This window comes from Myodes glareolus, chromosome 16, assembly GCF_982192425.1.
Source record: "Myodes glareolus chromosome 16, mMyoGla1.1, whole genome shotgun sequence".
Classification (NCBI taxonomy): domain Eukaryota; kingdom Metazoa; phylum Chordata; class Mammalia; order Rodentia; family Cricetidae; genus Myodes; species Myodes glareolus.
The window spans coordinates 8345121-8367618 of NC_142041.1; the positions used below are offsets into that span (position 1 = coordinate 8345121).

At 42.0% G+C, this 22498-nt stretch overlaps 1 protein-coding gene across 2 annotated transcripts in view; it reads right to left on the reverse strand.

Moving 5' to 3' along the window:
* Clvs1 (clavesin 1) overlaps positions 1-22498 on the reverse strand; it is a 171052-nt gene that overhangs the window by 19413 nt on the left and 129141 nt on the right. For both annotated transcript variants that reach the window (XM_048420103.3, XM_085677023.2), the window contains exon 4: positions 1237-1347. In XM_048420103.3, the coding sequence (XP_048276060.1) occupies positions 1237-1347 (111 nt within the window). The remainder of the gene's footprint in view (positions 1-1236; positions 1348-22498) is intronic.

Consider the following 22498-nt stretch of genomic DNA (forward strand, 5'->3'; position numbering starts at 1 on the left):
GTGTGTGTGTGTGTGTGTGTGTGTTCAGGCTACTTCATATCAGCAGTCACATTTGAGGTAATGGATATCTTATAATTGTGATGGTCATTCTACAATGAATTTATATTATGTGTCCTAAGCACACGATGTTTACTTGTCAAGTATGACTTAGTAAAACTAGTGGGGGGAGAGATAAAATGTGAGAAGGAATAAAATTATCAAGTGTCTGGTATGTGAATGGCATCTTGCTCTATGTTTTCATATGCCGTCTCATTAAATTGCTCCAAAGAGTCTGCGGTGTAGGAGTTAGTCTCCCCACATAACAGAAGAGGACAGTGAGATTCAGAGGAGCTAGCGGGTGCTTGCTGCTCTGCCAAACAGAATGCCAAGCCAGCCCTGCTTTGATGAAAGAGGCTGGCTTCTCACATGTCGACTGAGGTCATTATTATTTCAAGTCTTCTTTTAAAGATTATCACATCCAATGGGAAATGCTTTCAGCCTTACTTATGATGGATCTGGCTGTTACCATCCAAGAGCCGAGAGAGGAAAACGTATAAAGACCCATTTTTCATAGTGACGATACAGGACAAAATATTAGCTACTGACATAGTCCATAAACAAGAAGTAGCCCCTGGGTGAATGCGTGTAATCCTAGAACTCTAGACGTGGAGGCAAAAGGATTAAGAATTTGAGTCTGAGGGCTGGAGAGGTGGTTCAGCAGGTAAGAGCACCTGCTGCTGCTGCAGCAAAGCCCAGGTTCTGGTGCCAACAAACCACAAGGCAGCCCACAGCTGTCTAACTCCAGTCCCGTGATATCTGACGCCTTCTCTTGGCCTCCATTTCATTGCATGCTTGTGGTACATGCACATACATGCAGGCAAAGCACTCACTTACATAAAATTAAAGTAAGTCTGCACAAAGAATGTGAGGCTAGCCTGAGTTACATCATAAGCTCCCCCACAAACAAAACACATACCCCACGAATACAAGAATGAGAGAACAGAATAGGAGCAGGAAGTGACTTTGTGCGCTACTCCCACAAGCATTTGTAGTGAAACTGGCATCTGGTATTTGCATGCCTTCAAAGTGTCTTTTTGTTTGTCTGGCACTCTGAAAATAACCCATTATGCCAAGTTTCTGATTAAATACAAGTCATTTGTAAACTCCTGCTAAGGTGCAAATGATCAAAAGTTACAAAACCATGGTAAAGCACCGACAATCCATTCAGAAGCGAAAAGACGCTTTTTTTCTCATTACCCGCTTTCTTGTCTTGTCTTTAAGGAATGGCTTGATGAGCGTGTACAGGGCATGGATGTACCAGGGCTGGTTGACAAAATGGACTCCTCCGAAGCGAGCAGGAAAGCTGTCCTGGGAAGGGAATACAGAGAGCAAGAGAGCACATCAGTTAGCGACACTCGCCTAGGGGACAGCCGTGTAGCAATGCAGGTGACAGCCTGCTCTTCCGGCAGAAGCTCTCACTTCCGGTAAAGAAAGGACTTGGATGGTCAGCTCCTCGCCTGCCTACCTTTCCCTGCTATCCTCTTGCATTCTTTATCCTCCTTTCAATCAACAGCCTAGGAATGATGCGTAGGTCAGGCTGGTCTTCCAAAGCAGCAACATCTGAGTACAGATTGTGTGGGACCCACATCACTGGGACTCAGAGGTGTTCAAGGCATTGGGTTAGCACACTTCAGTTCCTGAAAGCCCAAGCACAGCTCTCAGACTCTGTTCTCTTTCCCTTCTCTCTCCATGATGTTGTGCCATCTTGACAATAGCCTAGAACCTGAACTTGTTGGGTGAGTTGAGCAGGTTGCATAAGACGAGACTGCAAAAGGACCCCAGAGGATCTTACGAGCTGAGATTCTCTGAATTGACCCTCATCTGACAGCATGGTTGCTTTCTGACCCTCTGACAGCATGTACTATTGCTCGCTTTCTGTACTTTCTGTCCACTTCATCCTGGAATCATACAGCAAATCCTAGAGAAAAATTAATGCTGCTTGAGCGATAGTTGACCACCCTAACTGAACAAGATCCCCCTCCTCTGCATTTCAGCACCGTTTGTAAAGATCAGGTCATAAGAGTGTTTTCGTAATGGCTCTTAGCTTGGAGTCCAGGCCAGAATAAGGGCCCGTGCTTTGTAAGCTGGTAAACAGCTTGGAGGATTTCAGATCCACAGGAGGGGAAAGGCCAGGGAGTCCTGATGTGTGATTTCAGCAGACCATTGCTAAAGAAATTGAAAAAGAAGCAACACCTAAATGCTATTTGCGTCACTAAGTGGGCTGTCAATCAGGTTCATCACAACAAACGACTTGAACAAGACAAGAAGAAGCAGTTCAGGCAATGAGCACTCTCCGTGGGTGTATGAAATGCCATGCTTGGTTCTCTTTTAGTGTAATCACAAGCAAAGAGGGTTATTAACTTTTTCCAGAACTCTCTGTATCTACAGGCTCCCTGGGCATATGCCATGAGGAGACCTAGTTTCAATGAAAGTGTATAGAACTGAGCTTAAGGGCTGACATTTGAAAAACCTTAAAAATAACTTTTACTTCTAGCTAGACATTTTACAAAACAGGAAAGAACGATATATTTTGAAGGCTAAACTAGACAACTTTAGTTTATTTATTCATTCCATTTCTCTTCATTTTTAAAAGTCAATGGAGCCACCACCAAATATCGGGACTGAGGGATCATTTACACTAACTTAAGTACTTGCCACGGTGTGTAATGCTCTCCAGACATGACATGGCTGCTGCCCACTTGAACGCTCCACCAACTGTGATTACCAAAGTAGACCTCACACACATTTTGGCCCATTACCCTCTGTCAAGGAGAGTGGAAGGGAGGCCTGACTACCGTCCAGTGCCCAGTAAGTCTCAGAAAGAGTAGTTCCCTTCCATGCAGGAGCTGTCCGAGGTTGCCTTTGCACTTGTACGTAGTTTCTCACCCTCACTCATCCAGCTAGACTTGGGTAGAATTGTTTCTTTGGTCTGTCTGGGAGACTGGATGTTTGTCTCCCAAGGAAGTTTATGAACAGTGGTGATCTTACTCTAGCATCTACTTTCAGAAAAGCCAATGTTTTAAATAAGTTAAGTTTTTGCGTGTGTGAGGAGGGGAGGTGGCGGTTTTTGCTTGTACTAAGCGTTGAACACAGGGCCTTGTCCATGCCAGGTAAGTGCTGTTTCAGCAAGCTACATGCTTAACTCAATGTTGTCTTTTTATGTCTAGTTCAAGACTGAACAATGTTTTTTTGTTCCTTAAAAAGAAGAGGCCACCCTACAAGGCTGCTCCCTTGTAACAAGGGCTACGCCCCAGTCTCCCTCTTTCTGGTCTTTCCGTTCTCTTATTCAGAAGTGTAACTTGCATGATGAGTGTGCGCTCTGAGAGGCTACAGGAAAAGAACAGGAATGAAGCATTTATTCATAAAGCCTGACTTTATTGTCTCCCCCCCCTTTACTGGAGTCTTTTGTTTTCTATATTTTTAGGTTAGTAAAGGGAAAAAAATTCTGAGAAATGCTCAAGAAGAGACAGCAGGGAAAAAACATCACAATGATAGTATTAACCTTTAAAATCACCTAGAGACACTTAGTTTCTAGGCTATGAAACCTCCGTCATCAACGACATCAACAACTGTCCTCTGTTTACACAGGGGCGCTTGAAAGGAAACGCTCCCTTGCGGAACTCTCTAGTTTTGCTCAGGTTCATGAACCTTCCAGGGAGACATTGCGATTTCCATTGCCTTCATTCAAGTCAGCCCGTGAAAATTTGCAAACAAAAGCACACGCACCCGAGCCTTGGAATTCTGGGTTTGGGTTCAAGTAGAAACAGGGTTGGGGTTATTTTTCTTCAGGTTCCTCCCATAAACTTCAAATGCGGGGTCTTCCTGTTTGATAATGGCCACGTGTGAATGTTTGAGGCAAAGCCTGTCTGTGTATGAATGTGTGCATGTGTGTGTGTGTGTGTGCACACGCACACACGCACTCATGCGTGCACACACACATGTGCTGCGTGCGTATTCACAAGTACATACAGAGGGAAATACTGAAATTAGGAGACCTGTTGCTTTAGTTTGAATACGGAATGTCCTCCATGGTCTCATTATTTGAGTCCCAGGTTGTAGAGATGTATTGGGATATTGTGGATGTCTAAGTCAAAGGGGTGGCCCTTTGAAGGCTCCATACCAGCCCTACTTCTGCTGTGATCTACGTTTCCTGACCTGCCAGTCTCTGGCCACTACAGACCAGGCCACTCCAGCTGCTAAGCCTTGCTCACCGCGATCAGCTGCTTTCTCTGAGACTCTTAGTGACAGAAGTCCTTCCTCCCACGAGGCCCTGATGGGAGTTCTGTCATAGCACAGCCATGGTGAGAGAAATGACAGACAAATCCAGCTTCTCAGAGTTAGCATCTGCCAGTGCAGCACCCTTGGCTGACCACACAGCCAACTGCAGTTAAAGGGGAAGCTGCCATCACTCAGCATCTCCCGCAATCCTACGGGGTTTCATGGCGATGCCTGCCTTATGGACTGGAACAGATCTCAGGTTGGCTGGCCTTGATCCAATCAGTTCATCTCCTGCCCCTCTTCATTTCAGCACATACTTATGAGGGCCCGTTATGCCAGGCACTGGGTCCATCGGGGCTCCATTGTTTAAACTGTACTTATTTTAAATGATGTTAGTTGCCAGAGTTTTTTTCTGCCTTTCATAACCTGCTGGTTGTCTGTGTCCCTCGCCACACTAGCAAAAGCAGCCTAAACTGTCATCAAGGTCATAAGAAAATTGAGTTGGCAGTATTCCTGCATGGAACACGCTGGGAAGCTTCAGGGGAGATCCGGGACCTCCATCCCCCTGACAAGCAGCGATGCCTGCATCCATCCAAACCTATGATGTCAGTGGAGACCATCTGGAAAGAAAGGTCTTCCTTCAAACTTGCATCGGCCATGATAGTTTCTTGTCTTTTCCCACTGGAAACTTCTATTTATGTATTTATAAACCATTCCACCCAAGAGGAGAATACACTTTCTTTATGCATGTCCATGGGACATAAAACAGAACAAGACAGAGTAACCTGGGCCACAAAGAAACCTAAACTAAAGCCAAATAAACGCAACAGCAAAGCTGTATTCAAAACTGGAAATGGGCTCCAACTAGAAAAAGAACGATCTCAAAGAATTGGAAACCACACAATTCTATACAACTCATGGATGGATCACAGAATGTCTCAGGAAAAAAATTTCAGAATATATGTAACTGAATGAAGATGAAAACAGAACACATTGAATGTCCGGGATGCAGCTGACCTACGGCCAGAGGGACATCCGCAGCACCGAACGCGGATTCAGCCAAAAAAGGAAAGGTGCAAATCAACACTGTGAGACTCGCTTGAGTTTGGAGAAGAAAACGAAGCCACAGAAAGAAGAGAGGAAACAGTGAAAACAGCAGACGTCAATGGTCTTTGAAACGGAGAAACGGTCAAGGAAATCAATGAAACTAGGAGTTGATGATCTAGGAAGGTAAATGAGGTTTCCCAGGCTTTCTTCAAGACTGATTAAAAGGGAGATCACAAAACACCAATGTCAGCAATAAACCTGTGCCTATCACTTTGTCAGTTTCAAAAGGACAGTCGGGGGGCAAGGTTACAGCTCTCCATGGGGACTTGACAGCCTAAAAACAGGAATCACTTGAATTTCAAACTTACTCAGCTCATCAGGAGACAGGTGATTCTAACAGTCCTCTAATTACTAAGAAAATTAATATCGTCATAAAAATAATTCTTCAGGCTTACATGATTTGATTAGAAAAATCCAATTTCATACAATCTCTTCCAGAAAATAAAAGGAACATGTTTCAATTCCCTCCTGAAGCATATACCAAGACAAGAATAATACTAACCAATCAAATTACAGGCTGTTCTTTATGAGTGCAGATGGAAAATCCCTCACAAAGTATTGGTAAACAGAACCTGGTGATTTATGAGTGGGATTAAACGCATTAGGACTAAGTAGGGTTGACTCTAGGCCTACAAATCTGGTGCACTTTCAAAATCGGTCTATGTAATTGTATTAACATCTTGTAGCTGTTATGTCTGGTGCTTTGACATATGGGATCTTCCTGACTAGGGAGGGGCCGTCTCTCTGCTGAGTGAGGACGCCAATGAGGAGCCTTGGAGCTCTCCTCTCCCAGCCAGATGAGTCACCCCATCTCACACTTCTCCGAATGTCTTTCTCAGGCTCTGGAAAGCTGCACTATTGTTCCTTTGCATTGGTACTCCAGGCCCAGAACCCAGACAATGTGGGAAGGCCCCACACCCAGGACTCCTTGAGATTATTCAAACTAACCAGCTTAGGCCTCTTTCTCTTTCTTATTCATTCTTTACTATGAAGAATACAAAATCTTTACTATGAAAAATACAAAATCTTTACTCTGAAGAATACAAAATCATCCCTGGCCTAAGCCTTCACCCCACTTTTAGAAAATAAAAAGGGGTCAATTTAAGATCTAGAACCAGGCAAGCACACTAGACTTGATCCTTAGACTTGACTCAAAAGAAAGACCTATAAAACAGAGGACTGGTATATAGAACACATACACACACACAGAGATACACTATTAAAAGTGCAAGAATACACAATCCAATTAGAACATGTGCAAAAGACAAGCCACGGAGGAACATTTCACTAAAGAAAACATACAGATGTCGAAGAGGCACGCGAGAATGTGTGCCATTCATGACAAGCAAACTGCACCGGAGAATCACACTACAAACCTGTCGGATGGTGTTGACAATCGTGACAACCTTGGGACTGGCAGCTACGTGAGTGACGAGACAGTTTTCTGCACAGGCGTGAGGACTTGAGGTCAAATGAACGGCACCCATGAAATACTGTATAGAGCTGTACCTGAGCCTGCAACCTCAGCACTGTCGAGGGTTTCTGGGATTGCTGAGCTGTGAATCTACCCAAAACAGTGCTTCGGGTTCAGTGAGGGACCCTGTCTCAAGAGAACAAGATGGAGGGAGACAGAACAAAGCCCCTGACCTCTTCCTCCAGCCTTTCTGTGTAGGCACACAGCTGTTCTCATGTGCATACACACATGCACACACACAGCAAACCATCACCCCGGCCCCAAAAAAGATGACTCAGTTCAATTCTGAAAGCTGGTGAAGATCTGGAGGAATGAAATTACTCATTCATTTGTAGGAAATAGGAGAAATCTGGGCAGTTCTCAGAATCACTTACGTTATAACCACCACAGCGCCAGCAACATGCTTTCTAACCATTTAGCCCAGAGAAATGAAGACTTAGGTCCACATAGAAATGAAGACTTAGACTTCAAGAATACCACACAAATGGAATCCTGCAGTGTGTAACTTCAGAGAAAATTTTCTGAACCTCACTATGCAGACTAAGCTGGCCTCAAACTCACAGAGACCCAGAGCTACCTGCCTTCAGAATGCTGGGGTTAAAGGTGCACAGGTAGTTAGCGTGAACACACTTAACACATATTTCAGTAAGTGACTAAATGATTGTGTCCGTACTATGGGACACCAACTAGCAACAAAAAGGAAGATGAAGGTTATATACAATAACCCAAGTATGTGTGTGTGTGTGTGTGTTTGTGCGCGCGCGCGATATTCTTGAACTATAAAAATTAAGGAGTGGGTAGAGAACTCGGGAGCTTGGAATGGCTTGAAAAAGTAACGTGAGAAGTCCTTGTGATGGCCAGTGCTTTTTCCACTAAGGAAAGACGGTTGTTTCTGCCTGCCTGGAATAGCAACAGCAAACAAAAGAGTCCAAGTAAAGCACTGGTTTCAGGAACGTTTATTTCCTCGGGGTATCAGAGACAGAGCTAAGCAATCCTTGCCATCTCTGAGTGTGCACATCATTATTAATGGTCACACTGTCCACACTGTACTTCCACGGTGCAAGTGTCACTCAGCTGCCTTGCTGTGTGCTCGTTCAGGATTCAGGGATACCATGGCACAGGCCAAAGCAGCTCCTTTCTCATTCATTGGTATTCGGATATCGCTGCTTCTAGTGGCTGTGGGTTCTCTCTCCAGCTGGATCAAGGAACACTTACCTGGGTTGTGTGCAAGACTTGTAATGCCTGCAGGCTAAGGTACTCTACAACTGGATCCCAGACACATCTGAACCACAAAATCACATAGTATTGAGAAGCCAGGGAGCTGCCCTCTGTGACTCTCAACTTCCTTTATCTCTTCCTCATTCTTTCATAGGAAAACTAAAACAGGACTACTAAAATTCCCAAAACTAACAACTCACCTCATTTCTCAAGATGCCGCTAAAATATAAATGCAAAAACGGAAGAGGGCAGAGCACAGAAGCTGTCCTTGCCTACAGTCTCTTTCATTTTAGTTGAAAGGAGGCCTGGGTGTCTTCCAGGGCCTGGCAAAGGCATCTCTATCCATGTCGTAGCATGTATAAAGTTCTACAGACACAGTAAGGACAAAGCCTGCACTTAGGTGTTATCTATTCCGCTCATGCATGTGCTACCAATCACATCCACTACTCGCTTCAAAGAAAAAGGAGAAAAAGTCCTTAGCCATGTAAATTGGCTTCACTGATGCAAGGGAGCCTGTCAAATTGGTATACTGCACAATGATGAATTTCTATCCTGCTACATAGCAATCATTAGTGTCAAAATACTTATGCGTGTATTTGCAAGGAAATGAAGAACTCCTGCAAAAGCTGAGTGTGTGAGTAGATTTACGTGTGTGTGTGTGTGTGTGTGTGTGCGTGTGTGTGTGTGTGTGTGTTGTAGATATCAGGAATGAGTGTGAGAGAGCAGATAGAACCTGCTCACTAGGAGGAAGGCTGGCAATGGTGCAGCTGACCACAGGATGTGACTTGTCTCAGGTTATCTTGGAGGGTGGTGCCCACCTCTGAGAAGCTATACCAACTCAATGTTGTCTTAAGGTCCAAGGGCAAATGGTATTTCTATATGTTGAGATTGGTGCGTGTTGGGGTAGCTTCCTCTAGAACAGTAGTTCTCAACCTGTGGGTCACAGACCCTTTGGGGGTTGAATGACCCTTTCAGAGAGCTTGCATATCAGATATCCTGTATATCAGATGTTTACATTACAATTCATAACAGTAGAAAATTACAGTTTTTTAGAAAACTAGAAATTTTAGAAAATTTTAAAAATTAGAAAAAAATTCATTTTTCTAATGAAGTAAAAATTAATTAATTTTATAGTTGTGGGTTACTGCAACATGAAGAAATATATTAAAGGGTCCCATCATTAGGGTGGTTGAGAACCAGCGTTTTAGATTCTAAGAAAAAATATCTTGGGTAATTTTCCCAGTGAGAAAAACTGGCCTCTCCTAAACAGGCCTAGGTCAGTCGGTCAAACTTAGGCTGTAGCCTAAACAACATTCCTGAACCTTACTTTTCAAATTGTATTCTGAGCTACAGTTCAGAAAGAGATGCTTTCTGAACTTACAAAGGAAAAAGTAGAAGGTGCAGGGTGTACGAAATATGCACCTTCGTTTTGCTGTCCAGGGAAGGGACAGCAGTGGCAGTGCCTTCTGTATGGGGGGACCTGGGCTCAGAGCTCACATGCTAGGCTTCCTCAGTGAAGAAACTCTAACTAGTCAGCAACTAAGTCTGAAGATCAAGGGAACGTATATGTCCTGCTGTAGCCAAATATGAAAAGTCTTAATCAACAAACCAGCAAAGTCGTGTTTGGTGGCAGTCACCTAGAATACTAGCATTTGGGAGCTTGAGGCAGGAGGATTATCACAGGTTCAAAGTCAGCCTGAGCAATAGAAGGAAAATTGGAATCCCCAAATAAAAACGTTCTGATTGGGGTAATATGAAGCCTCAAAATTATTTTGGTTTGCATCTCTCTAATTGTTAAAAATTGTTGAACATTTTTGAGGTATTTGTTGGCCAGTTCTTGTTCTTTTGCTAGCTCAGTTTCTATTACTAGGCATTATCTGGGAGATTCATAGTCCCCTTATATGACTGGCTCCTTTGCTTTCTCAACTCTTTGTTGAGTTATGTGTATATTCTTGATTTTAATTCTATTAAATTTAATTGAATCTATTAAAGATACTCTCACACACCGTGGGCTTCTTTCTAACTTAATCATTTCCTTAGGTGAACAGATGCTTTGCAGTTTTGTGAGGTCCCAGGTGTCAGTTGCTGGCCTTTATTCCTGAGCAAATGGAGTCATGTTCAGAAAATCCTTCCCTACCCCTGTATTGTGCAGGCTACAGCCTATGTTCTCTTCTGCCAGTTTCAGTGTTTCACATTTGGAATTGAGATCTTTGAGCCATTTCAAGTTGAGTGTTTTATTTTGTCTTGTTTTTGCTGGTTGATGCTATGGGTCTAATTTCTTTCTTCAACATATGTAAATCCAGTTTTCCCAACAAAATTGATTGACGATGTTATTTTTTCTCCAATGTATGCTTTTTGACATTTTTGACATCTTTCTCACATACCAGATGTTTGTAGTCACATGTACTCATGTTTGGGTCAAGAGTTTTGTTCAATGTGTGCTTTTGTGTCAGAACTACACCCTTTTATTACTACAACTTTATTAATATATTTTGAAATCTGAAATGGTAATCCCCAGATCATTGTTTTTGTTGCTGTTTGTTTTTTACTCAGAAAATATTGCAATTTTTCAGGTTCCATACAACTTTAAAGGTGTTTGATTTTTTCTATTTCTGTGAAAAATGTGGCAATTTTTATTGTAAATTGCTTTCGGTAGAAAAGTGGGAACTATATGTATCAGTGGGCACCGAAGACACTCCACTTGGAGCTTGTTTTCTTTGTGGCAAAACTGGCCTTTGGGAGAACTGCCCATGCCTCAACCACTGATAAAATGTGCGGTGTCCAGAGAGTAAACAAGCAGGACACCAGAAAAAAGACTGTCAAATCTTGCCAAGATAGGGTTAGACGGCTTTAAAATTTTTCCTGTCTCTAAAAGTGGTCTGTCAGTTACTCTAGGCTTTAGCCAAAGTTGGTTGCTCCAATGTTGCAAATGAGACTTTGGGTGGTCGCTCAGGTAGCCACTGTCTCTGTCGTTTATTGTATATTTTGGAAGTTGCTAGATTGCACTTCTTGTTTACTCAAATAGCATTATTTTCCTTCTCAGTTCTTCAGTGGGGTTAACGACTAGATAGTCGTCGTTACTTTCCTCTCATGACTTAGCCAAGCAGATTCTAACATAAAACTTATACTCCTTTATTATTGAAACACTTAGCATGTGTTTCTTGCTTAATACTGTTTATGATAGTTGTAATTCTAATTTTTATACTTGATATCTGTTTTATTATATATAGTTTTGTATTAAGTTTGGAGCTCTCTTATTTAGACAAAATGGGGAGGTGATAGGGAAATTTCTTCAGCCAATAACCTTTGAGACACTGGGCCACTCTGGGCAGGGTCTTGGGTACTATATAAACAGATGTAGAAATGTACACACTTTCTCTTGGCTGCTGGATCCGGTTCCTGTTTCCTGCTCGTGCAGAAGACTGCTGATTTGTGAATCTACCCCAAATAAAGAACCCTTTATTATACTCCATCTGAGCTAGTGTGGGATTACTTTTCATAATCGCCATCAAATTCTCACCATTTTTCCAGTTCTCCCTTTTTATCACTGGCATCCTGATAATTCTCTCTAGCATTCCTGTTCTTTCCTTCCCACCCTCCACAATCATCATTTTTTACATTCTTGGTTTCTGTTGTTACTCCAGGGTATGGACTAAACTCACTGATTGGGTGCTAGGAACCGCAGATAAGAGGGAACCCATGGCTTTGTCTTTCTGGGTCCAAGTTACTTCACCCAATATATTTTCTAGTTTCATCCATTTACTTTATATAGTCATGATTTCAGGTCTCTTACCACATTTTAAATATCTATCCATCAGTTGAAGGACCCTTAGGTTGTTCCCATTTCCTAGCTCAGTGAGCAGAGCAGCAACGTTGTTGAGAAAGTATTCATGGAGTAGGATGTCAGGTCATTGGGTGCATGCCAAAGAGTGGTATAGCTGTGCCCTAAGGTGGGTATATCTTTAAGCTTTTGAGGATTTTCCACACTGATCTTCAGAGTGGTTGCACAAGTTTGCAATCCCATAAACAGTAGACGCGGGCTCCACAACCTCTCTAGTATTTGTAGGTTGTTTTGTGGATCTTAGCCATTCTGACTGGGGTGAGACTCCAAGAACTTTACAGAAAAGGGACAGAAAGATTATGAGACTCAGAGGACCAGGAAGTCACCATGTGATGTGTCTCCTAGAATGACAGGAAAGCTAACCCCTTGGATACCTCAACCGCACAGCTGCCTAAATTATACCTGAACAATGACAACACCAATGATCATGCCAGCATGGAAGGGGGAGATTGCATGGGATCCTACACCTGTAGAAAGAACTACAGGCAAGCAATTCTGCCGAGAAAGGGACAATTTATTTTTCTTGGGGAGGCGTCTCTAACTGGTTATCCAATAACAAATGGTCATCCTTAAAATCTTATACATACAAACAACATTAAACAGACAAGCCAGGTTGTGTTTACATGTGTTCATGTGCACGCACACCCGCACACACATAATTAAAGAAAAAATCATGGAATTTGAGAGGGAGGGTGGATATGGGTGGGGTCTGAGAAAGGGATAAATGATGTAATCACATTTTAATTGCAAAAAGAATAAGTTGAATGAGGGGAAAAAGAAATAAGAATTTGAAGTAGGATCCAAAGTATTCAGTTATATTTTCCTCTATGCTCACAAAATACATTAAATACTATAACCATCAAAGCACAAGCAAAGCAGCAAGCAACAGCAATAAATGGGCTAACCAAAGCATTTGTGAAGAATAAATACATGTGACTCTATTTAACAGTCTTAGAATTTAATTAGCCAGTAAGAATTCCTACATTTGACTTAGACCTTCTTTTCCCCAAGAACAAGCTAATAGATCATGTTAAAGGGAAAAAGGGAGAAATGGAGGGAAAAATGAGGGAGAAAAGATGGAAAAAATAGCTAAAATATTAAGTGGTGACACATTCCTGTTGAATCTTCAACAAGGCAGTAGAAAACTGACCATAAATTTAGAGGCTGTCTTGAAGACAGTGGTATCTGCCTTGTGCCCGAGGGACATCTTTTAGCACAGGAAAACCAATTTGATCTTATAGGCCTGCCAGGCAAGATGTGCCTGCTGGCGTAATAATAGCACAACCATTAGGGGAAAGTTAAGCACTTTCTGATAGGATTTGAGGCCTCATCCACAGGAGCAAGCATAAACCTGGTACTTTATCCCTGGTTGATCAGAAGCCCATGACTAGGGAGACTATACAGTCTAGCATTGAACCTGCTACTGTTAGTTTGCTTAAATGCCTATTCTGCCAAATTGCAGTCTAAATATTTATGCTTAGACCATAGATCTTGGAAGCTCTCAACCTTGGTCCAAGAAGCTTCCTTTTGCAGTGGGCATCAGTCAATGCAGAGATGCATACTGGTCAAAATTCTGATGATAAGTAACAGCGTGCTAAGCCCAAACAGGACATCTATATCAGTTGCTTCTTTTACTTCTTACTAAAGCTCCAAAGAAGAGAGCTGTCTATATTGCTAGCTTTGCCAACCTCATTGCTGGCCAAGCAAGATGACCAGGGAGGTGTCCTGGACTAGCACCTAGATAGAAGGGATAGAATATAAATCCAACCTCTTGGTCACTCTGTATCAGCAGAATTGAACCCAGGCACTGGAAACTTAATTTGCTATTAAAGTCATGTCCAGCTTTTCTAACCACACTGACCTTAAGGAGGGGTCATACCTGACTATTATATAGCAAATACATTACGGTTATTACACAATACTTCATCTTCATTCAGTCTCCCCAAGGACCTGTGAGTGGTAAATAGATGATTGCTGCTCGTTATTTAAAAGCCAATTCATGGAGAGACCCAGATCCCTAGAATGGCTGATTCACAGAGGAAATCGATGCTGGCAGAGTGACTTGTTTTATATGATGCGCTCTGCCAGTTCCTGTTTAAGCTCCCACAGTCGCCGTGTCTCCGTGAGAAGGAAGCAGAGCAGAAAGACCACAGAGGACATTCAGGGGAAGGCTTTTGCAAATGTTAAACTTTTAACTAGTCACTCATCCTTTTTGTCTGTAATAAGTTAAGAAAAATTTTGTCTTTGCAATAAGTTAAGTATAGCAACGCTTCAGCATCATCACAAATCTAATTTGAGAGAAAACAAAAAAATGGGTAATAGTCAACTCTGAGTTGTTCAGGGAAGGGAAAATGGCTCAGTGGGTAGAGTACTCGCTACATAAGAATGAAGACCTCGGTTAGGATCCCAGCACCCAGGAAAAAGCTGATCTGTATCCCCAGCTGTAGGAAGAGACAGGTAGAGAGGTGAAACCCCGAGGTTCTCTGGCCAGTCTAGACAAAACAGGGAGGACCATCGTCAGTGGGGGATCCTGGCAACAGAATAAGGTGAAGGAACAATAGAGGAAGACATTTGGCATCAGCCTCTGGTCTCTAGCTGTGCAGAGGGCTAGGTGTGCCTGCACGCACATGCACACACACTCACACAATACACACTCACACAATACGTACTCATATATCTCCTCACACATATACATACATACTCACACAATACACACATATACACTCACATACATCCCTGCACACATACACACTCATACATACACACACACATACATCCCTGCACACACATACATATCCACACAATACATCATCACACGTACACACACACATACATACCCACACACATACACACTCAAACACACACTCACACACATACACACTCACACACATACAGACCTACACACATACAGAACCACACAGTACACACACACATAGACATGGACATACACAGCTACACACATGAATTATTTGGATGTTGTGCATCAAGAGTCATGCTAATACATTTTTACATGCTATTTCATCTAACATTCAGGGCAAAACTATGAAGATTCCATTGCTGCGTTGTCTGGCCTTTCCAGATAAGGAGATACACCCTACCGGGAGAGTTTAAGATGTGCCCCACCCGGGCATTATTGTCCACAGCTGTAGTCTTAGTACTCTGGGCTGATGCAGGAGATTTAAGAGTTTATTGCCTGGGCACACAGCAAGACTTTACTCAAACAACAACAAAACAGTTGTTCAAGCCCCATACAGCACCCAAGAGGCTAGATGGGCCTGGACTCTGCCTTATCAGACGTGGAGTCAGATAAACTACTACACCACTGACTCTGCCGTAACTTGCTAAAATTCGATGTGTCTGTGAAAGTCAGATCTGTTCTGATCTTCACACGGGCTTTTGAAGATGCATGTGCTGCTTTAGGTGAAACAACAGACATTCCTAAGCACACATTCCAATGTGCAGAGTGCAGCATCCCATTCTTCAGCTGCAAGGCCTCCCTGCTTTTTACAAGAGTGCCATGGTTGAGACGCCATCAGTAGAGAGAAAGATCTTAAGAAAGAAGGAAAAGTAGTCTTTTTAAAACATTTCTTTTCTTGTGTCCTACCTTCTTGTCTATTCATTCCCCTTTTTGTTCCCAGCTATTTTTTGCTTCTACTTTCATGTGTGTGTGTGTGTGTTTTTAAAAAAGAAGAGGTGACTTCGTGAGCTTCTGTAGGTTACTTACAGAAAGGTGTTTTTATTTGGAAAGGCAAGGTCATTTTTCCAGTGCTTACACCTCTGAAGAACATGTTTCTCCCTCTTCCATCAGTCAATAGCTGCTTATATACTGGTGCTATACACAACACTCTCTTCTCCATGGCAAAGTAATGATGCTAATATCTCTCCCTGCTCTGGTCCACTTCCTTTCTTGGAAGTGGATTTTATCTTAATGACTTCTCTTATATTGCTTACAAATGACCCCTGTCTTCAGTATGTGCGTATCAATTTTATGTTGCCTGAAACAGTGGTTAAGACTCATCTCTACCAATAAATAGATCCAAATTGATCAGTACATTGCTTGAAAATAATCTGTACCCCACTGCAGTGCCACCATTCAAATCAGCGAGGTGATCCATATTCTGAAATAAATTTTTCTTGAATGTTCTATTCTGTTCTCTCTGTGTTTATGTTCTAAAGTACCACACTGTATGTCATGGTCACTATATTGTTAAAACTATAAAGTCTAAAAAAAAACATTTCTTTTCCCCTGTGCATGTGTGTAGCACAAATAATAAAAACCCAGAGGCCGATATTGGGGTTCAACCTGAAGATCAGAAAAGCAAAGCAGCCAACTACTGGTTCTTAACTCTACCTCAAACCAAAATGGTGATCCTGTCTCCATGAATCCCCAGAATGAGACTGAGCATGAGACCTGTCTCCTACCATTTATATTCCTCTTTAGTGCTGGGAATAAAGGCATGCACCATCACTGCCCAGCCCCTATGGTTAACTAATGCTGTGGGATAATGTTCTCATACACTGTAAAGATATGTCACTCATATTGGTTTAATAAAATGTTGATTGGCCAATAACCAGGCAGGAGGTACATGCAGGGCAACCAGACTAAGACAATTCTGGGAAGAAAAAAGAGAGAGATGCAGTTACCAGTCAGACACAGAGGAAGAAGATGAGAATGTCTTACTGAGAAAAGGTACCAAGCCACATGGCTAAACATAGACAAGAATTAAGGGTTAATTTAAGTTGTAAGAGCTAGTTAATAATAAGTCTTAGCTAATAGGTCAAACAGTTTATAATTTATATAAGCCTCTTTGTGTTTCTATGGGACTAAATGGCTGTGGGGACCAGGCAGGACAGAAACTTCTGTGTACATATGAATATTTTGTCTGCATGCACATGCTTACTGTCCAAGTAGGTGAGAAGACCTCATCAAACCTTCTTGAAATGGAGTGACAGATGGTTGTGAGCCATGGAATAAGTTTTGGGCATCAAATCTGTGTCCTTTGAAGGGCAGTAAGTTTTCTTAACCACTAAATCTCTTCCCAGTAAGAAGATAAAACCTTAATAGGTTAAGTGTTCTTTGTTTCACAGGGAACATTAAAGTTTAATCTGTGTACTATGGTCCTGTCTTCTTGGGGAGTGTTATACTTTGCATAGTGTAGAAGCATTCATTTAAATATTGCCTTATTCTGCAAGAGATATGAAATACTCAGAGTTTTCTTATACTTGTACAAGTTTTCATGTTCTAATCATTAAATATCCCTCAACTCTCTGCTGCCAAAAATATGAATAAACTCATTTATAAAATACAGAGAAGAGGCTTCCTAGATACTCTTAAAGAGAGCTATCCCTTTGTGAGAGACTTGGGTAGGGGCTGTTACCACCATGCTCTCCTCAGAAGCCTACTTCATCTGTCCCTGCCCACTGGCTTCTAGATGAACCCATTTGGTTAAATTCTGGGCAGCAGAATGTAGGTGGAAGCAAGGTCTTCAACTTTCAGACCAGAACATCAATTAGCAGTGAACATCTGAGAACACTTTCTCCTGATCCCCAGGGCTGGAAATGAAGGGCATTGAAGCCAGGAAAGAAACTAGAGCTCCAGAAAGCAAATAATGTCTCTCTCATCGAAGGAGAGGATTTTCCTGGTCACAGGCAGAGGCAAAGGATTTCATGAGTACAGGAAGTCAAACTGTTGGTGCAACCCAGGGCAGCATCAGGTGTCCTACCCCTGTGAGTGGGAACACTAACCACCTAGAAGGGCGTGCGGAGCAGGGTGGGGTTGGGATATGCATACAGCTTAGAAGTCATCAGTCTATAGATGAAATTGGAAACCATCTCTAGGTGAGGCCACCCAGGAAGTTGGTACAGGTGGAGAAGAGACAACCCGAAGACTAAATTCCTTATCTCACCAGTGTCTTAACGGCAGCAATATATGGAGAATTCAGAGCATGTGGTTACAGGAAGCTGTTTTCTGTCATTTTAAAAGTGGACTCAAATGGTCCACTTTTGAGAATCTCCACTATTCCCATCCCGCCGAGCTTGTTTGAGGTGCACAGAATTTGAAAGAGGAGCTCGCTGATTGCTTGTTAGAAGTGGGTAACACCCAAGGCACTAACCTTCTTTCTGAGTGGTCTATTCTCTTCTCCAGCTCTTCAGCCTACACTGCTGAAAACTTCCAATGCCGTCCACACTTGTCTGAGGTTAGAACAGAGCTCAGTAATGTCATATGTATAGTTGTCGTGTATATGGAGAATGGGTTTGGTGTCATTCTAAGAGAACAATGCCAGCAGTAGCAGAACTGGGAACTGGGAACAGGTTCCCACGGAAGGGAAGAGCAGGATTCATCTGACCCTGGGCCAAATCCCCCATGGAGACAAGAGTCTACTACGATTCTTGCATAGTGAGGTGTTCATTGTCAAATATCCCAATATCCAATATCTCTTTATTCCCCATGTAGACAGTATATTCCCTTTTGCAACCTCTATAAGACTTTGCTGTATTTCTGGATGTTAAAACACACGTGTGTGTGTATGTATGTTTTTATATATATATATATATATACATATATATATATATGGATTTAAACACAGATGCTAGCAAGTGACTTGGGAGGAGTTTTATTCCTTTTCAAGAAAGTTGTCATAGCTGGAACAAATGTTAATTACCCCCATTTAATCACTCAATACATGTAAATGTATTGAATTACACTGCATCTCATAAATAAACAGCTATGTGTCAATCTACATTTTTTTTTAAAAAATCCCCTACATTACTTACTTCTTTCTGCGCACCTGTCTGCAGGTTTGAATAGGGGCCTAAACTAATTTGTGACGTCTTCACTGTCCACAGAAAACTCTTATTGTCATGGAACAACCTCAATTGTTTCAGGAAACACAAAAACTGATTTAAATGTGACAAAAGAACGGGTATATTCGTGTGTCTACAGAGGTCTATGAGGACTATGACGGGAGTGTAGAATGTATGGCAGCCTTGGCACATTAATCTGTGCACTGCACAGGTCTGAGTTCTCCTCCAGGGCCACAACATAAAAGGCACAATTAGCTTCCTTGGGTGTGTCAACCATGTAAACACTTGAGTACGTTTTCTTTCAAGGAAAGAGCAACATCTATTGACATAAGCAAATGAGCCAAATATGTTAGAAATGAGAGGAAAAAATAACAGCTCGCCCGTAGCACTCATTACATCCTGAATTCCAGGGTTCGTGCTTTTAACTCAACTATGCGAATCTTGGGAAACCCATCGACTGAGGGAGAGATGATTATTACTATTAGAATTAGGTATTTTCCCATTAAAGAAAATGTACCACCACTCTTATAATATACCCTGACCATTGTGGCTTTTCTGGTTTTTATTAGTTTCACAAATTCTCATAAGCGCTTTATATTTTATACTAAACACTGAATTTGTTGAAAGTTGTATCATTAAGCTATTCTATTGCTAATTAGTTCTTTCAGAACATGCTATTACCTTTTTTGTTTTTTGTTTTTCAAGACAGGGTTTCTCTGTAGCTTTAGAGCCTTCCTGGAACTAGCTTTTTTAGACCAGGCTGACCTCGAACTCACAAGAGATCTGCCTGCCTCTGCCTCCCGACTGCTGGGATTAAAGGTGTGTGCCACCACTGCCTGGCTCTTGCTATTATCTTTTAAAGATGCTTTACAAAATTATCATACACACACACACACACACACACACACACACACACACACACGTAACAAAGAACAAGCACCAGGAATTTGAGACGGAGAAAGGGAGATATGGGAGGATTTGGAGGAAGGAAAGGTGAAGAGGAAAACTGGTGTAATTATATTTTAATAAAACATGAATGGAAGAAGTCAGATTAGCAGAAAAAGACGGTCCATACCTTAACTTTCTACCTGTCAACTATATTAGCCCAATCAATAATAGTTTCATTATGCTTTCATGGCCCAGGAACATACTGTAGCGAGTCAGGCTAAGATAGGCTCACACAGACAGAGACAAAACATCTGATAGTAGCTTTGTGATCTCTTATTTTCTTTCTTGCAGTTCTGGGGATCAAGTGTAAGGACTTAGACAAGAACTTTTCAACATAGATACTGATCTACGTTCCCAGCCCATGAGGTGTCTATTCTCATGGAACCGAACACTATATTTTGGGAAGACAATATAATATGAAACATTGTTATCAAACAATATAAGTCCATATACAGTAAAGTAAAACAAAAAACAAAAACCTCGTGAACTGGAATCCATAATCATGGACCATCAGAATTATCTACTAGGTAAAACTTTCTTTCATCTAAGAATTCATCTGAAACAAACAGTAGAAGAAATATTAGGAGTATGCTATAGTGATGCTGTGGACCACTTGATGGGCGTATGGCTGTAAGTGATGTTGTAGACCACCTGATGGGTGTATGGGTGTGAGTGATGCTGTGGACCACCTGATGGGTGTATGGGTGTGACTGATGCTGAGGACCACATGTGAGTGCAAGTGGACCACCTGATGGGCATATGGGTGTAAGAATAAGGAAAGGTAGCCAATGACATACCCAGGTCAGTCTCAGTAACAGAACAGAGACAGAATGTGAGACAGAGTGGGGAAAACATCTTTATACTCTGTGGTCCCTGCTGTGGGAGCCAAATTCTATCTGAGTGAACCTGGAAGTCACAGCCCTAATTGTACATCTCTATGAAAGTTTGCCCATAGTCCTTCAGTCCTTCAGGGTCAAAGATAGTAGATGATAACATTTTAGTAACTTGTCGTGACCTTCATGCAGAACAATGCTGTGCCTGATTTTACAGCTATGCATTTTGAGCACACCGTACAGGAGATGTCTGTGCACCTTCGCTCAGCTCTCCAAATATCACCCATTAGATGTTTACAGAGCAGATGAAAAAGCACATGGTTTGGGGGCAACAAAGAACCGCACTCTAATTGTCCACTGTCTACTCTAATTAGAAAATTCTCAATCCTTGCATTTAACATTTTCTCATAATTGTGATGTAACTATTCTGGGCAAGAAAGGGGTGCTGTGCAGGGAATATTAATGAGAAAAGGGTTCTTTACTGAGATGATAAAAATATTAGAAAATTATGTGGTGTCAATAGTTGCACAATTCTGTGAATATACTAAAGTCCACAGATCTGTGCTTTTAAAAGAAATGTTTATCATTGTGTATGGATCACACATCAGTGAAGTTATGTAAAATAAAGTCACTGTTGACAGTCTCAACAAGATACCTTATGCCCCACAAACCCAAAGTAGAGTCTACTGTGCTCAGTGCAATAAATTAGCTCTATTACTGAAAGCAAGGGGATTGATATTGTAATCCAGTGCTAGCGACGACCTTGGACTCAAGATAAATTTTATTCTTTTGCATTGTGAAAGCCATTTAAACAGAAGACCAGCATGCAAATGAGCATGGGCCCTGTAACTTGGGGCTGGAGATGTTTAACCATCAGTGAACTGGAGGCAGGGTATTGCTTCATTTGGTCTTTTCCCCAACATGCAATTATTGAGAAACCTGATTAATATTTTTTATATTTTCTATATTTCCTCTTTATCAAACATTTCTTTTGTTCTTAATTATGTGCCTGGGTGTGTTTATGAGTGGGTATGTGCAGGTGAATGCAGGTGCCCTCAGAAGCTAGAGGTCTTAGATCATCCTGGAGTGGTGAGCTGTCAAGCACAGATGCTGGGAACTGTGCTAGTTCTTTGCTAGAGTAGTACCCTCTCTTAACTGCTGGGCTGTTTCTCCATCCTTGTACTTTTTCTATGTTTCCTGAGAACCAATGCCATCCCTGGTTGAAGAAAGGAACCTGGGAACGGCTGAAACTATCACTAGGTTACTCAGATCCGTTTGCTGCCACGCTGACTTTTCATCTCTCAGATGGAAAATCAAGACAGAGTTTATAAAGGAACCATGGAAATGGCTTCATCTTGAACACAAATCTCCATGTTTGCAGTGCAGAAAGATGAAAGTCCTTTCCAGACAGAGTGACTTCTTACACATTTGGTGTAGAACTCTATCAGTTCCCTGGGCAGCGTGCAGTGCACACTTCTGCAGCCTGTGGTGGGGAAGCAGCTGGCACTCACAAGCCTGCGTGCTCCAGAAAATGAGGAAGCAGACACAGCTGGTGACGGAGCATTTGAACTGTGCAGTGTCTAAAAGGACATGTGCTGTAAGGATCAATGGCCATGGAATTTTGAGAACTTAGGGTATGAATATAAATATTTTTCCTTATGCAAGTCAAGCCTGCATCCTTTCCCAAGGAAACCTCCCTTTATAACAGATGGAGATCACTATGAAAAACCACAGCCAATCCAATTGCAGAGCTGTATTTATAATGGATGTATATACAAACTATCCCTACACCCAAGGCATAGGAAATATTATGGAAGAGGGGAAAGAAAGATTGTAGGAGCCAGAGGATTAGACGTTTTGCTGTGAGATTGTGTCTCCAAGGAACTACAAGAAGCTACACCCATAAAGTCTCACCTACTTAAGTGCCCATAGCCAAAATAGATGGGGAAAACTCATAAGACCTGAACCCTACACATACAACTATAGACAACTGAAAGTGTGATAATGATAAGTGCT